This window comes from Tinamus guttatus, unplaced genomic scaffold (genome assembly GCF_059628265.1).
Source record: "Tinamus guttatus ecotype Peru unplaced genomic scaffold, ASM5962826v1 Tinamus_guttatus_pri_ptg000240l, whole genome shotgun sequence".
In the NCBI taxonomy this organism is placed as follows: Eukaryota; Metazoa; Chordata; class Aves; order Tinamiformes; family Tinamidae; genus Tinamus; species Tinamus guttatus.
The window spans coordinates 3,485,995-3,503,207 of record NW_028288774.1 but is presented as its reverse complement, the minus strand read 5'-3'; the positions used below and the strand labels follow the sequence as shown (position 1 = coordinate 3,503,207).

At 44.0% G+C, this 17,213-nt stretch overlaps 1 protein-coding gene across 1 annotated transcript in view; it reads left to right on the top strand.

Moving 5' to 3' along the window:
• The window catches only part of PRR5L (proline rich 5 like), a 30,252-nt gene extending 17,252 nt beyond the window's left edge, over positions 1–13,000 (top strand). The window contains exons 5-8 of the mRNA XM_010221389.2: positions 1,262–1,353; positions 4,294–4,434; positions 5,983–6,109; positions 12,343–13,000. Of these exons, the coding sequence (XP_010219691.2) occupies positions 1,262–1,353; positions 4,294–4,434; positions 5,983–6,109; positions 12,343–12,725 (743 nt within the window). The 3' untranslated portion in view covers positions 12,726–13,000. The remainder of the gene's footprint in view (positions 1–1,261; positions 1,354–4,293; positions 4,435–5,982; positions 6,110–12,342) is intronic.
• Positions 13,001–17,213: the final 4,213 nt, after the last annotated feature.

Here is a 17,213-nt window from a genome sequence, read left to right as displayed (position 1 = left end):
TCTTTGCCTTCTGGCTTGCCTCTTGAGCCTAGAGGCACAGCTGATGGACAAGCACAAGGAAAGCCTGTCTGAAAGTCAGATGAGAAAAACACTTTAGTGCGTAAGACTCATCTGAGTTGCAGTTTTATGTATGTTCCAGTTGCTCATATGGGGCTTTAATAAGCTTAAGGATTCAAAGCTGCCCTGAGAAGCCAACTCCCATCACTGTTCCTTGAATCCTAGCTGCTTGTGAGCAACTACTGAGGCTTCATGAAAGATATCCTGGAAAAGTATTATGGTAGAAACTTAATTATTAAATATGGGTCTGTGTTTCCACTGAAAATATTTGGGGGAGGTGCCCCTAGATTGAAAGAAACATTAGAAACACCTTACCTTTGGGATGTGAAAAATTTCTAAAAAGCTTAGAGGTCTTGGCCATAAATGCTGAGAGACACACACAGCTCTGTAAGTCAAACATATGAGTATAATTTAAAATGTCTGTGCAAAGTACTAGGTTCAGTAGAGCATTTTTGCTAATACTAGCCTTTTGACCACAGTTGTATTCTTTTTATGGAAGTCATGAGCAGCAGAACTTCATCTGCTTCCAGTTTAAACACCCACTTACGTTTAGGGTTACTTGTTGGAGTCAGATTCACGGGATGGGTGGCCGCAAGGGGGTTTCACTTGGGACCCTTCCTAGTTGCCAAGTATGAGAGGAGAACCGTTGAGAGGAGCATGGTGGCTTTGTGGTGGCTCTCCAGTCACGAGCAAACAGGCCTGCAGGAGTTGTAGCTTCTGTGGCTGTACATGGAAGTGTGGGGAGGCTGGAGAGGGCGGAGTTCTTAAATTTGCCTCCCTGTCTCAGTTTCTGCAGAATAGGAAATACTGCCTGTGACCTCCTAATTTTCATTCTGAGCTACTAGCATGTGGCCGCATTCCTGTGTGAGTTCAGCAATGAGCTGTGAGATTATGCAGTCCTCTACTGGGAAAATAAAGCCTTTTGCTTCAAGAGATGCTTCACTCTTCTGTTGAAACCAATTGCTCATATTTTGCACAGAGCTGTTCTCTTCACGATAAGCAACAACATAGTGATTTCTGGTGACAACCTTGTGTCTCTGTAACTTAGGGAAAATCTTAGCTGAGTCATGCCTATTTTTTGGAGGGACAGGATGGATTTGTAGCTCTTGCTTGGGAAAGCAGGGGGTAATGGAAAAATCCAGCTTGGCTTAACTGTTTCTTTTGCTAAAGAAACCTTTTTTGCTCCCAATCTCTGTTTTTGTAGGTGAGGATCGCATTGATATCCTGTCTGAAATTTGGGATCAATACTTCACAGAGACCCTTCCCACACTCCAGGCAATATTTTATCCAGTTCAGGTAATCCTAGTTAAAATTCAGACTTCACTGCTTTTAGGGGACTGATCCTGAGTGCTGTGATGCACAGCGGATACCTGAGTTATGTCTCTGGAAAAAGCTTTCTTGGGTTTTCAATATTTTAATAAAGGAATAAGTAAGTATCCAGGTAGAAAATAAACAAGCAATTTTATATAAGACTGTTTACCAGCTCTATTATGAAAACTGTATATTCCTTCAGAAATGTTGGCCTATATCAATCTTTCATGTAGTTTTGATCAGTAGTAAGTCTAAATAGCTCCCCTGTCTATTTTGATCATTTCTCCAATCAGAGGAGAAGCAAAAATGTTGTTTATGAGTAGACTGACATTCTTAAAACTGTTAGTCTTCTCCTCTTGACTTTTGCCTGTTTCAGGAGCAACACTTCTGGAGACATGTCCTATTATTTTTTTCCTTGTATTATTTGAAAGGCAGCAGGTAAAGCTCAGACGTTGCTCTTTCCCTCTAATGCTATTAAAGCTGACATTTCCTGAAAGAGCCAAAGACTTGTGTAAAGACAGACACTAACCTTTTCACTGTATTTATTTTTATTTCCTTGCTGCAGATGCTTAAAGGTAGGTGTCTGACAGGTAAAACTGCACAATTCCAACATCCCCCCATTCTCTCCTTTTACAACTAATTTGTAGTCATTGAGTGACCTGATCTGTATTAGTAGGGATTTGTCTGCACTGCGGCAAGTTTGTGTGCAGTATAGGAACATCTGAGCTAGCTATGTGCCATACCCATTGATGCAAATGTTTATGCCATTTACCAGCAAAATCCACTCAATTGTTGCGACGTCTCTGACAAGAAACTGAACAAAGATTACTGTGTGGTGGTGAAGCTTTCACAAGTCATTTGGTGATGGTGAAAGATTATTTGAAAACTCAACTTTCTTGCTGTGTCTCTGTTGTCACCATAGCCGAGTCTCTCAAGAATGTTTTGTAGATTCTGTGAAGTTAGGGAAGTATTGTCATTTTCCAGATAAACAATGGAAAGGTGGCACATTGGATACTTACAGCTATACAAGCATCTCAATTCTACACAAATGCATGGAATTTAAAACCCCTAAGAATCTGATTTGAAGTATGTTGCCTAAGGCTACAACAGGGTTAATCGTTAGTGTAGGGAGAAAATGAATCAGGATTACTCTAATTCCTGGCCAGTGCCCCAACAACAAGTTTGGCCTCATCCTGCAAATAAGGAACTGTATATACCTTTTTATATGGTGCTTCACCAACTGTAAAGCGAGATCAGCTAGCAACTCTCCTTCACCAAGTCCCAGTTCTTCATGGACTACTCTAGTCAATGAGAAGTGCCTTTGTTGGTCCCGTCTTCTGGGACTCCTTTGCTGCAAATGTCAGTGTAAGCATTAAGCTGAGTTCTTCTGTGATCCCAGTAACTGTCCATTCAGAATGAAAGTAAGCCAGCCAAATGTGTGAGCATGTTAGCGCTGGGAGTAAGCAGAAGTAACTTCCTATCTCAGCTAAGTTTAAACCTGAGGCTTATAGTGGTTGCAGAAATATGACCTTTAAGCAGCCAAGTTGCTTAAATCGCTGTACAGAAGGAAAGTATGTAAACAGGTCACTGACTTTTGTATAGTTGCAGCTGCTGATATAATTACTTGGTGTGAAGAAATAATAGCAAATCCTGTTGTTTTTGTATGACATAGTTAGACATTTGCGTTTTGAAGTGGAATATGAAAGTAGTTGGACTAAACTGCATGATAGAAATAAGAAATGAGCAGTGGCTGAGTTCAGAGATTTGTACCGATCTTTTCTACATCTTGATTTTTCCAAACATATACTGATGATTTTGAATAGCAAAGGATTTTTATTGTGGTCAAGTTGGCCTTGACTATTGGCTTTAGATCTTATTTGCATACTAATGATGCTGTTAATTATGACATTAAAACCATTTTGAATTAATGATTAACCAGTGTTAATTCCTTCCAGCCAAGTATTTGCCTCAATGAATGTGTTATGGAGACTATAAAGTGGTTCCAAAATAGAGCATAGGGCAGAGATCAACACACTCCACTTCTTGGAGAGAACAAGGGGAACTCTTCAAACTGGAAAGTTCTGGGCTGGACTGGCTGGGAAACAGGGCTGGGAAGAAGATTTCTGCATTTAACTTAAGCTGCTATGGGGCAAGAGAAAGTCGTGGATGCCCTAAGCCTAGCAGAAGGTAACAGTAACACTGGAGTGCTGACTGGAGTTCAGCTTTGTTTGAATTTGCTGAGAAAGCCTGCAACATTTTCATCTGTTGAACCTGATTGCTTGTGTGTTGATGTTAAAAAAGAAAATCCAGAGGACACAAAATTCCTTGTGGTGAAATCAAAGCTTTTGCTTTCATCCTCTGTTCACTTGTTTTTATATGGTGTTGCTAGAAGCAACTAGCTTTGTTCCAGCCTGAGTGCTAAGTGTAATGGGTTGAATTGTGGATTTTTATCATATCAGCTAGTTTTAAAGTGCAAATGTTGAACAAAGAAAGGATCTAACACTGACCAGAAGTAGACTTACATAAGGAGTATTCTGTACCAGCTTCTCCTCTACCAACTCTGTTGCTGTGTATCAACTCAGAGGGGCAAAAGCACTGGCTGCCTCCATTCTAGGTTTCAGATGTCTGTGACTAGCTTGTTTGGCAGTTAGTTGATATGAACATGTAGTCTTTTGGTGAAATATAGGCTCATTTTTTGGTTTCACTCCAAACCTAGTGGCACCTCAGGTGAGGTATTACTCATATGACAGTTTGTGTGGGACAGCGATTAACTGATAAAGAGTCGAGCAGCTGGTGGGTGCTTTACCACAGCAGCAACTGGCAAGATGGGGTCCTTTTTTCTGTGGTTACACATGTTGGTGTTACTGGTGTTGTGCTCACATGCCCCTTTACTAACAATTATTTTTTTTCCTTCTGTGTTTTTAGGGTCAGGAATTGACAATCCGTCAGATTGCTCTTCTTGGCTTCAGGGACTTGGTCTTGCTAAAAGTGAAGTTGGAAGAGATCCTACCTCTGGTCCAGACAAAGCTCCCAGCTTCCATTGTCCAAATGCTATTAATTCTGCAGGTGGGGATTTTTTTTTCTTTGCTTGGTTCCACTTGACATTCCTGCATTCATCCAAATGACATGAACCCTGGAAAGGAGAGTAGGGACGATAAAGGGTGTGAGGAAGGGAAAGTTTTATGTGCATTTTGGGGAATGTTAAATGTTATGAGCTTTCTTGGCAACAGGTAAGGATAGTCCTTACTCGTGGGAGGACCAGATTCTACTCTTCGGTGTCTGTACTTTTCTTCATATGTCAGCTCTACAGCTGGGAACAGTCACAGGGCTCTTTTGTCGCATAAATTGCCCACTCGCAGCTTCTCTAAATGCCTCTTTAGGTACTAGGTCTCCAGAATTGTCATATAATGACAGGACTAGTCTACCTCATTATGGTATTCAGACAAGCTGTAACTGCTGACCACCTAATATTAGTCTTCCTCAGGTAGATGGGACACTTAGCTTAGCTTGTAAAAGGAATATCTTTTGGCAGTAGGCAAAATGCTGTAGGTCTTCCAAAGGCCTTTTCCAAGGGACAGAAAGCTTCTGTGAGGACTGTCCTTTGTATCCAGAACCTAGGAGGACACTTGCTTTTATGGTAAAGTCATGGCATTGACAGCCAAGTATACCAGATGTTTCATTTTTAATATGGTCTGACCTGAAAGACACAGAAAATACCAGATTCCAGCTGTCTCTGGCTTTTGTTCCCCCTTCACTATAGTGCAAACCAAGTGGCAGGGAAGTGGCCAAGCTGGTATTTTATGTGAGTTATCAATGTTTTAATGTTCCCAGTGACCACAGACTACAATGACAGGAGCTATTAAAAGTTGAATTTCCCTGTAATATTTTAATAAAAGATTTGAAGGAAAAGAGGGTCTCCAAGTGACACATCCCATAGTGATAAAGAAAAGCTGATTGAGGCTTTGCAGGAACTAAGTCTGTAAAAGCTCTCTGAAGTTACTGTTAAATTGATTAGAGTTATCTACCACCTTGACACTTGTAAGCTGAACTTCAGTGAGTGTTTTTCCTGCAGTCTTATCTAGGGTGTGAGATATCCTTTGCCCAAGCTGTGTTAAGGCCTGTCCACACAGAGATATTTCCTGGCAGAACTGCCCTGGTATAATTATATTGCTCCACTGTAGTTGCATCGTGTATGCGCTCGGTGTGAGCATGCCTGACAGCTTCCTCTCCCTTGGCCAGAAGAAGACAGATGGCTGCTCAGTATCCATAGGAGCAGGGTTAGGACTTGGACAAGATGGTCAACCTGAATAGTGCCTCAGACTCTTTTGGGGCTAATTAGCTCTGCTTCTCCAAGTGTTGTCCTGTTCCCTGTCACAGATCCAGCCTTTCTACTCAGGTACCAGCGGAGAGCTGCACTGCTCAGTGCAGAGACATTCCCTCCCCTGGAGGGGGATCCCAGCCCTTCTGATTCCTAGAAGTCATATATACAGACAGACATACATATATGTGTGTGCATACATATGTATTCCTGTATGTATTTATGTTATACACTTTATAAATACTGTATTCAAAATTATAAAAGCATAATGTGGGTTTTTCATGATGGAATTTCAGAGTGTCCATGAGCCTACTGGCCCCAGTGAGGGCTACCTGCAGCTGGAAGAACTGGTCAAACAGGTGGTATCACCCTACTTGGGCTTGTGTGAGGATCAGAGCTTCTCTGGAAGTGCCTGCTTCCTTGGTAAGTCACATTCTCTACAGAAGCTCTTGCACACTCTTGTTAGGGTAGACCTATTGGTCTAGTACAAGGCAATGCACAAGACAGAAATTCTGAGTGTAGCTTTTTTGCGAAAGGCTTTTTATTTCCCGTGACGGAGTGATCTGTTATGACCCCACCACTGCACAAACTTGTGAAAAATCCCTCGCCTCTCTTTGGTGGATTTGGTTTGAAAGCTGCTCTGGTTCATGTCTGGCGTCCTGACCTCACCCTCCTTTCCTGCCTGCTGTCTGTGCCTGCTTACTAGTTCAGCTAGCTACTGTATCTGCCAGACTTTACAACCAGTAAGACTGTTAGCTGCTCATGTTGAGGGATTTCTTTCTGTCTTTCTGTCTTTCATTTTCTTTCAAAAATATACCAAGGGGAGAGGATTGGCACTGCACTTCAGGAAGGGAATGCTCATAGTGGAAAACTTCTCCACACATGATCCAGGAGTGCAGCTTCTGAGTGTGTCCAGCAAGAAAAGATTGACCAGCTTAGAAATGAGCATAGTGATAACTGACTTTATGACAAAGATTTCAAAAGAAGTGAAGAAAGCTCCAATTCTTTATACACTTTATAATATTTAGGCCTTGCTATAATACAATCACTGAGGACTTCAGACATCTGCAGACACAGAGCCTTTTACTACACCTTAACAGCACAGGGGAAGTTGGTCAGGTAATAGCAGGACTTAGTAGAACTTGGGGTGCCTGTGTCTGTAACAAATTCATGGCATGATTTCTGGCAGACCTGATCCAGAGGCTAGAGTTAGACCACATAACTCCCATAAAAGTGTAGCTTGGATAGATTTGAGTGTTTGGCTGCTTATGGATGACTGCCTGCTGCTGGGATAGTTTGAAATATAGAAGCCTGATTCCAGCCATTCTGGTTTTCTACCTACTAAACAAGCCATTAGTATCACAAAAAAAAAAAAAATGAATTGGCCTTGTAAAGTTTATGTCCCTTAAAATCTTTGCTTTTGGTTGGTGTTAGCTGTCATTTGTTTGTGTATATTTCCCAGGTGGCCTTTTGCCCCTGCTCCACCCTATGCTGAGCAGGAGGAGGAGAGGGAGGTCTTGTGTTTGCATTACCCAGCACTGGCAGCAGAGTAGCACTTCTGCAGATAGTCTTGTTATTTTCAAAGGGCTCCTGTGATTTCTTATGCTTAGCTTCCAGTTCTAAACAATTTTTTGCTCTTCCTCTTTCACTTTTTCTGTCATCTCTGTACTTTCTCAGAACCAGTTTCTTCTCTCCCTGGGCAGTCCATAGTGATGAATCCCAGTGGCTTCCCTGCCACACAGAGTCTCTGTAGTAGCTTTTGTAGCCCTACTGGGCTTCGAATATACTTGCATTCCCAATGGATGTTGTAGAATCCAAACCTCCCTCTGGATTGGACACTTTAAGATGAAAGAGCATTGAGAAATGTGGCTGCAGGAGGCCTCTGCTCCCTGCTGTGCTTCGATGTGTTTGTTAAGCTTGATTTAAAGCGGGAGAGGTGTGCTGCAGGAATCCGTGTGAAAGGGGACCTGACAGCTCACAGAGGGAACTGTAGAAGGCAGTATCCCCACCTAAAGCAACAACCTCTGAAGTCAGGATGGAGCATGGGAAGAGAGCTGGACCTAGGAGTCCAAGTCCGGGGAAGAAGAACGAGGCTGGAATGTGCCTGATGAGCGTAGACAGGCTCTTCTCAGCAATCCCTTCCTTAATGAATACATTTCTTAAATACTTGAAAATTTCTTAAATATGTGAACTAAAATATTGCAAAAGTTAAGAAAGCAGTGCCTGCTATCATTGAGAAATGAAGTGCGAGGGATTTGTCCAAGACCTCTAGCAGACTGGGAAATCAGGCAGAACTAAAACACGAATTTCTGCATCATTCTTCATTTCAAAATCACCTCTGCCTTACTCCTTTTTCACAGTGTTGCTGTCCACCAAATTCCATTTGGCCTAGTTGTCAGTGCTCTTGAATATTGGGGGAAAATGTCCTTACATGAACCTCCAAAGGAGAAAGTTCCCAGTAACTTTTGTTGCTGTTTTTATAAATTGACAGCTTGAAGGTGTAATTGGAAGTACATAATACTGAGATCTGACATCCAGATCTCTTAAACAAATTAAAGACACCTGAAGACACTACAAAACCTAAGTTAGAGAAGTAAGGTTAGATAGTAACCCCATAAAATAGTCTTTTCTGCTTCTTCCCTATCCCATCTCTGTGAAGTGAGTAACCTGCAGTTTAAATAGCCCTAGTGAATTCCAGTAGACAGGGAGAAGCACTGTGATTTTCCAAACTGACCTCTTCTGCCCTTAGTTAACTCTTCTGCTATCTTGTTCAGTCATCTGGATTTAAAGCATCATATGTATTTAAGCAGCATCTTTATCTCAAAAGATCATGGCTACAAGAAGAGCCTGGTGAAATAATACTGTTTTTAGTGCAGAATTTGGCAGCTTGGTTGAAACAGAGCAGCTCATAAATAGGGAGGAGAGGAGTTAAAGCTTAATTTCTCCAAAATAAATTAGATGAGGATTTTTCAAGGACTGGGAATAAACTACTGATAGTGCCTGCCTGCCGTAAGAATGCTGACTAAACGTTGGCCTACACGGAGCACGGCTGCACTCGCTGCTAACTAGCTGAGGGGTGGAGGTGAGCAGGGCTCACAGCAGCAGCGTGGCCCCAGCGCGGGCTAGCTGCGTGTCTGCCCCGCTGCCTGCGTGGGTTTGCAGTTGCGGCTCCGTTCTGCATTGAGCTCAAGTATGTCTTCACTCTCACTGTAGTATATCTGGGCTGCAGTAGTTACTTCAGGGTAATCAGACCCTGAAGGACTTCTGTTTTATTTTTCACACAGGAGGCAGCGCAGTGCTCCTGTTTCCATGCTGATAGAGGTCTGGGGGGAACAGTGCGGTCTTTTAAATTGCTCTGTTTCCCTCTGTACCACAGGTTTTTCAGTCTCTCCATCCACATTCATATTAGATTTCAAAAGTTTAGTGACACCAGGCTTTGAAGCATTGACACATGCATCTTCTCTGTGCATTGTGCTTGTGAGTGTGTATATGTACCCACATGCACACACCTATATACAGCCTGTATGTGTCTATGAGATTTTGAATTTAGACTGGCTGGCTGGTCTGCAAACTGCCACAATTGTTAATGTCACTGATAACACTAGCTGACAATTTTGCCACAGCTACCAAAGAGGTAACACAACAGGCACCCCCTTTCCCAGCTGAGGTGAAGGCCAGGAGCAGGCTGAGCAGGAGTCATTTTACATTATTGCTTCCTGCATTGCTCCTAGTGGACTTTAATCTCTCAGCTCATCAGACTTGTCTCTTTCAACAACATTGAAAATTTACACACAAAACTGGCACTTTTTTTCTCAAGGGAATATTTTTATTTATTTATTAAGTGCACATTAGGACATAACTATGGCTTTTCTTTCTGTTCTTTCTCTTGTATATCCTGTTTTTGGGGGGGATGGGAAGGGCTCTAAGTTATCCCTGTATAAGCGAGGCCTATTTTCATTTTAATGTGTTAAGGAAAAGAGAAGAAGAAATATTCTACCCTTGCCTACAGATCTGCAGTAACAGTCTGGAAAATGCTTTTTGCATGTCTTGGTTTACTTTGATTTCTTCAGCTCTACCTAGCTAAGATATCGCTGCACAGCTGAAGCCATTGCAAAATAGTCACAACCTTAATAATAATTTGTGTGGTGGGGGACTGGTATGAACCACTATGTTATGTCATTGAGTTTGCTTTTTCCTCTCAGCCCTCAAGCTGAGCATTCCTAATGCAGATAGGAGATACACACCTAACCTAATATAGATAGGAGATATACACCTAAATACTTTTAAGGATTTGGGTCATTCAAGTTAAGGTAAATAACTACCCTCACCATTCATTTCTTTCTTCTTGTGTCTAATACTTGACTTTGTTCACAGAAGTCGGAAATGAACAAGCCCTGGTAGTGAAGGCGGAGAAGCAGCTGCTGCTAACTCCTCACATGCAGTTTTAGTCCTGTCTATGCTAGATGAATGTTTTATGAAGCTGAAGCGGGCATGGGCAGTACCCCAGCACTAACCCTGTGGGTGGGTTTAGGTGGTGCCAGTGCTACAAACCAGCCCTCTGCTGATGAGCTCAACTGCTGTGTCCCGCGTGTACCTCCTGGCAGAGCAGCAAGGAGGGCCAGGAGGAGAGGGATGCCTGTATGCCTCCCCCTTGAATTACCTTCCCCCAGGCCTGCAGCACTGCAACCTGCTGGGGACTGAGTTCTAGCGCACACCCTAAGAGTATATTTGCTGTTGTAACTGGCCTCAAAACTTATTTTAATGTATTCTTAGACAGAAAAAAAAAAGAATCATTTTGAATGAATGTACTGCTGGAAGCTGCAGGGTGAACGGTTGTCATAGCTAGGCTGCTGCCAGTGGTGGAGTTTTGGCTGCTCACCTGTTTCTCCCTGTAATAATATAAAGTTTGTTTTCTGCCTTTCATACTGATGCAAGCTTCCAAAAGTGTTTCATAACCTTCAGTGATTGGTACTTCTGCTTTCATTTTGTTACTCTGTTGCTTGTGCTCTAAAGTCTCGGTGCAAGGATTTTACATGGTCTAAAAGGCTCCTGAATTAATGAATTGAGACCCTGCCCTTTCAGAAACTGGGAGGCAGACAGAAAGATAGATAAGGAACAGCTTGATCAGCTGCTGCTGCGAGAGATCACAGGAGATGTTTAACCATACATAGCCATGCTGCGCAGCAGCTGCGGACAGCAGGCAAAAAGTAATATTGCCTGATTAAATGTGCTAGGGGAGCAAATTACAGTGAGGCCAGGACACAAACTCGGACCTCTGCTTGTCAGTGTTTTCAATGTCAGAACTGAAATGGTGCTTCATGATACAGCACCTTGGGGTTGAGTTTTAATCCAGAAAACTCTTTTTTTTTTTTTTTTCCTCTGAATGCTTTGCGGTCTCTTAGACCCCTCCTGCAATGTTGCTGTGTTGCTGTGCACTGTTGGCAGTGCTCCACAAGTACTGCGTTCTGCCTCTGCACCTTTCACCCCAGGCGTTCCTGTGTGGCATTCTTGTGCACGCTCAGGTGTTTTCAATGTCACAGAATCACAAAATGGCTGAGGTTGGAAGGGACCTCTAGAGATCATTTAGTCCAACCTCCCTGCTCCAGCAGGGACACCTAGAGCACGTGGCACAGGGTGGCATCCAGGTGGGTTTTGAAAATCTCCAGAGAAGGAGACTCCACAGCCTCTCTGGGCAGCCTGTTCCAGGGCTCTGGCACCCTCACAGGAAAGAAATTCTTCCTCATATGGAGGTGGAACTTTCTGTGTTTTAACTTGCACCCATTACCCCTTATCCTGTCACTGGCCACCACGGAGAAGAGTTTGGCCACATCCTCCCTACATTCACCTCTCAGGTACTTGTACATGTTGATCAGATCTCCTCTCAATCTCTTCTCTAGGATAAACAGGCCCAGCTCACTTAGCCTTTCCCCATACAATACGATAGTCTTACCCCAAAGCACCCATGTTTCACAAGTGGATGAATTGTGGAGTTTTTTTGTACATGGTCTTTAGAAAGTACAGTGGGATGGTACTAGCCAAACAAACAGCCTTTCCCTAGGCAGATGGAATAGTGGTGCAATGTCAGAAATTTCATACAGACGCCTGCTAATGGCATCTCTTGAGAGAAATTTTCTAGAGAAAGGGATGGCTCTACCTTATCACTGAATGTTTCTTTGAGGGCTGATTTTTCATAAGTGGAGAGTAAAAAGTGAGAGTTTTTCTCTCAGAGCTTGTTTCCCCTTGAGAGAGCTTGTTTCCCCTTGCTTGCACCAGTTGAGGATTCCAGTGAACATCCATACGAGAGTTCCTGCTTTGCTCTCACCCTCTCTTTAAGTAAGAAGACAATCAGGATGCTAATCAGGATGTCTCGCTGCTGTAACCACCACTTTTCATCTTGCTTCTCTTGTAGGTAAGAGCACTGTTGCCATGAAGCAAGATGGGAGCTATATCCTTACTGAGGAGGAAGTAGAGCTGCTTTCAAAACCTATGGCAGAAAGAACTAAACTGCATTTGAGTGTTCCTCAGGGATGATGAGAAGGGAAACCTAGTGTGGCTGCAAATGAATCCTGCCTGTGTCCTGTGGCCAGCCTAGCAGCTTGGCATAATGCTTTATCTGTACCTTTTTGATCACTCCTGCATTCCTTTTTGTCTTCCAGAGAGAAAGTACTCCAGATCACGTCCTAAGCCTGGTATCCTGAATTATTCATCTCAAATGGTGACGAGTCGGCAGCCCAGTGAGATGGCCCTGACGCCGCTGACAGAGCAGGAGGGTGAGGCTTACCTGGAGAAGTGCGGCAGTATTCGGCGCCACACGGTTGCCAATGCTCACTCCGATATTCAGCTCCTGGCAATGGCCTCCATGATGCACACAGGAATGGTCATTGAAGAGTCAGACAGTAACGACAAGTGCCTCCTCCTGCAGGCCAGTTTTAGCCACAGGCAGTGCTCCAGTGAGCCCAGCATTGCTGATGGGCCAGAAGCAGTCATGGCAGCAGGTAGACAGGACACTGCAGAGCTGAACTGCACATCTGTCAGCTAGAAGAAGTCTTGCTGAGGAGACAAGAGCTGTATGTGCTAAGCTGGAGAAATTATCCTGTCATGTCCCCTGGGAAAAGAGGAGAATACGATCTTTGCTTACATCATTGAAATGTTTGGGTGGGGTGTCATAGGTCTCTTTGGAAATGCTCTGTAGATTTATGTTTCCTGACTTGGATCGTTGTTGATGGAGGTACCAGGCTACTCCTAGACAAGCACTGAGGACTACAAAGGTTTCATTGCTGAACATTGCCGTCTGTCTTCTGTAAACTTTCTTCCCGTAGTGGCCCAAGCCTTTTGGCCTCAGTTTTCCTTCTGTTTCTTTGGTATGACACAAATTGGCCTCGTTGTGCTTTTGTCCATCTTTCCCAAATCTGTACGGCTTGTTTGCTCAGTGCTTCTGTAGCGGAGTGCAGTGATTAGCAGAGTGCTAAACCTTCTCTCTGCATCTGGTACTAGGATGGCAGTGGCTGCGTTTTTGAAGTCAGGCGTAAACCCACTTGCATCTTGCAGAAAAATCTACTCACCTTGTGAGAGAAGGAGATCCTTTTCTTGGCCTCCTTTGAGTATGGATAAAAAAGTCCAAATCTCAACAAAGCTGAATAGAACTGGATGTACATGGAGGCCCAGATTACTCTACAAGTACTTTATTTGGTTCCAGTGGTATCTTTAGGGGTAGTAAATAGGGTGCAAAGGCAGGGGATAGTGTGGGCAGAATATAGTCCTCAGCATTTTGGCATTTATCATCAATTTCTCTTGGAAACTTTAGTGTTGGTAGGGCTGCCCTAAATTGTATATCTAAATGGATTCCTTCAAAAGGGAAACGCTTAATAGAGTCTGCACTTCTGCTGTGAGGAAGACGTAAAGATGCTTTTCAGGACTGGACCATCATGACTCCAGGGCACAAGCTGACAGAAGGATTTCATCCTTGGGCCTTTCTGGCACCTCTAGTACTTGTGGATGTTGTGAGACCAAAGATATAACCAGCTAGCTCCCTATAACCAGGTATTCTGTCTTTATAGCATACCCATGAAGTACTTCTGACCTTCAGTGGTTTGATTCAGCGGTGTTTGATTCAGTGCAGTATTTCTTTACAGATAAAGCAAGGGCTATTTGCAGTCTCTGCTTTTGTTTTAGTTTTGAAGATCAAAAGTGGGTCCAGTTCTCACGGACTGCAAATGTGCCTGTGTCAGGCACTGCAGTCCTCTTTACAGCATCACTTCGTACTCAAACGCTGCTTCTGTGGGAACTCAACCAATCTGTTCGAGCAGACCCCTGGGATGCCCTGCTGATGCCTAGCTAAGCAGATTTGCAAGTGTAATTACAGGCTTAGAGGTGAACTGAATTGCTGCCCTAAATGTCAAATCCGATTAAAAATACGGCTATAGCACCACTGCCACTAGAACCCTGTCCCTGTGGTACTGACTATAAATAAATCTATCTTGACAAGGAAAACAGAAGACTAGATGAGCCTTCAGGACCTTTTTTGCATGCCATGCCATTAACTACAGCACCTGTGCCATACCTGTTTTTGGCATTAAGCCTCATAGGCTCCAGCACCTGCAGTGGAAGCACAGCTCAGACCTGTCCAGATCTGGCCCTAGTGGCATGTGCAGCAAAAAGAAAGATCAGTATCTCCTGAGGTTCACAATTGTCGCAAGGCATATTTGGAAAGGGCCTACTTTTTCTTGCACCTTAGCGCAAACTACTTTTGAGTAATCTTTCTAATCTTTCTTTTAGATGGACTCTAGACTGAATTGTCTTCCCACTTGCAAAATCAACTGATCAGGCCAACCCAGGATGGCCATGGGTAGTGATGGGGCTCCACAGCCCCTGCAGGGGCATCAGGACTGGGGAGCCTGCACTAGTGTTGCCTTGGCGCGCTCCCTCCAGCATGGGGCGGATGAGGCCATCCTGCTTTGAGGCAGTTTTGTTGCCCACTTGCAGTGATTTCTTGCCTTGTCTTTGCCTGGCATGTGGGGAAGTGATCCTTCTGCAGCATTTCAGTTTGCTCTTGCAGATGCTTTTCTTCTGTTTTTCCTTTACCCCGTTTCTCTATTGTAATTATTCAAGCCACTTGGATTAGTGAGTGCATTCATCTTTTATGATGAGAATGAATTATTTATTTCCTGGCACACTCTTGGATCATCATCTCTGGGGCTAATAGGAAGATAGTCCTGGTTTTAACTTGAATTTATTTTGTTTTACATGTATGTATAATCTGTTTTGTTCTGATTTTGTATTGGTTACTTTGCAAAAATTTGCACCAAGCCACTCTGAGTCCTGCACTTCCCTTTTGTTTTGTTTTGAGGGAGAATTAAAGCTGGTGGCTTTCCTTTGTGAACTGAAGTAAACAAAACTTGTTCTGTAAACAAAATCAAGGGTCTGATAATGAGCACTACTTTTACAAGCATTTGGGATGCACAAGGCTCTGGGAGCACATAACGTTTACAAACTACACAGGTAAACCTGGAAGTGCCTGGGAAGCTGTGCCCTGCAGCACGAGGCTGGCGCGGAGGAGCAGCGCACCGGCATGAAGCAGAAGGAGGACCATAGGGGAGCACCACAGCACCAGCACTCGCTCCTTGCTCTGCAGGATCATCTCTGCCAGCTCAGGATAAGTCCCTAAAAGCAACTGTCAGAGACTCTGCCCCCAGGTGAAAGCTATGATATGAGAAAAATTGCACTTTCCTTGCAGGATTTTGGTTTGGAACTGGTGTTACAGTTCCTCTCAGCCAGCCCTCTCGCCCAGCTGTGCCAGGGGCACAGGGCAGGTCTTTGCTGCTCCCAGTAGCCTGAGAAAGCCTCCTGGGCAAGGTGTCAGTACGAGAAGAGAGAATTTCTCTCACCAGCTCCAAAAATCTGCATGTTACCTTCTAATTCGATGATTATCTAGATTATGTCACTTCCCGTCTTATCAAATCTCTCTTCCTTCTGCCAGTTCTAGTGTTGTCTTCTCTTTTTAAAAGTAAATTATTCTCTGTGTCTTACAATTCTGCTCATAAACTTACCGAGAGGTCTCAGCAGACTTGGGCAAGCAGGGTGGCTTTATTGCCAACAAACTGAGCTGCTTCAGTCCCCTCCTGGATGAGCAGCCACCTGACTTATTTCTAAATTTTCTTTGTGAAGCAATCCAGTAAAATCTTGTTGCGATTAAGGTGCTGGCGCTACTGCCAGCATGAGAACTGCAGTAGGTTTGGAATGACTCATGTTGCACATTGCCCTTTCTTTTTAGGTCCTAATAGCAGTGGGTTACCTTGAGAGGATTTTTTTTTTATATATATTTACAGTCTCAAGTCTACAGACTGAAAAGTGACTGTTTCAGGCTGTATTCATAGAGATAATTCCTCCCTAAGCATTCATTACCAATTAATCATGGCATTTATGTAACATTTATATATGTAAACCCAAGATAGCCTGTATTTTATGTGGCATTGTCTGCTTAACATAGCATGGGGAAGAGTAACCTTCACACTGGCTGGATCTCCCGCCTTTGCTCCGTGCTGTGCAGTCGGCTGGTGCCGTGCGATGCTGCAGCCTCCCTCGCTTGGGCCATGAGCAGGTCATGGCCCATCAGCCTGAGCAGGAATTCACGGAGCAGCTGCCAGAGCCAACGGGAGCCACGGTGCAGCCACGCAGCCCAGAAGCTGCCTCCTGTCTGCACTCCCTGCTCCTTCCTGACAACACGTGGCTCTTCCCCTGTGCCAGTGACCAGGGTCATGGGCCAGGGACACTTCTCATTAGCTGATACCACATTACATGGGCAGTTCTAGCAAGAGAAGGGTGATTTGTGTTGTAACTTGGTAAAAGTTGTTGGCACTAATTGGCACTGCGCTGGCCAGAGCCAGGCATACACGTTCTATGTTAAGAGCAAAATATGCTGCCCATGCACAGCTGTTGCTGTGCCCACCAAAGCTGACCTGCAGAAATAAGCTCACTGTCTGTGGGTCTCTCTCACACTTAGGAAAGCCTGAAGATGGGCAATTTTTAGATACTGATGCGATGTAAGTGAAAGCAAGCTTCTCTCCTCGTTCACAACTGTGAAACTTGGGGGCAGATGGAGATCTGTTAAGCTGGGGAAATTCCAGGCAGCAAAAGCCTTGCCCTCCTGGTCTCTTCCTGCCCTCATATTTTCACACCCTCTCACTTCGCAAAATGAAGATTAGAGCCCTGATTCCTCCTCCTCACTTTGTACTGGAACTGCCACTGGGACACCAGAGCGTTTTCCCTTTGTCCTTCCCACTTCCATCTTCAGCCTTGCCCACCCTTACAGAAGAGGGAGGTTATTTTGTACAAAAACAAATCATGACTGCATAGGAACTGCACCAGCACCTTCAGCAGAGCAAATTACAGAATATCTCTTGCTCTTTCCTCTTTTCTAGGTGCTGTATAACTAAAATCCCTCCCAAGTGTTGAGTGGAAGCAGGAAGCAGCCAGTAAGTCAGAGGGCATCCCTGTTTCTGGGCAGCTACTCATGGTTCCCACTCCCATT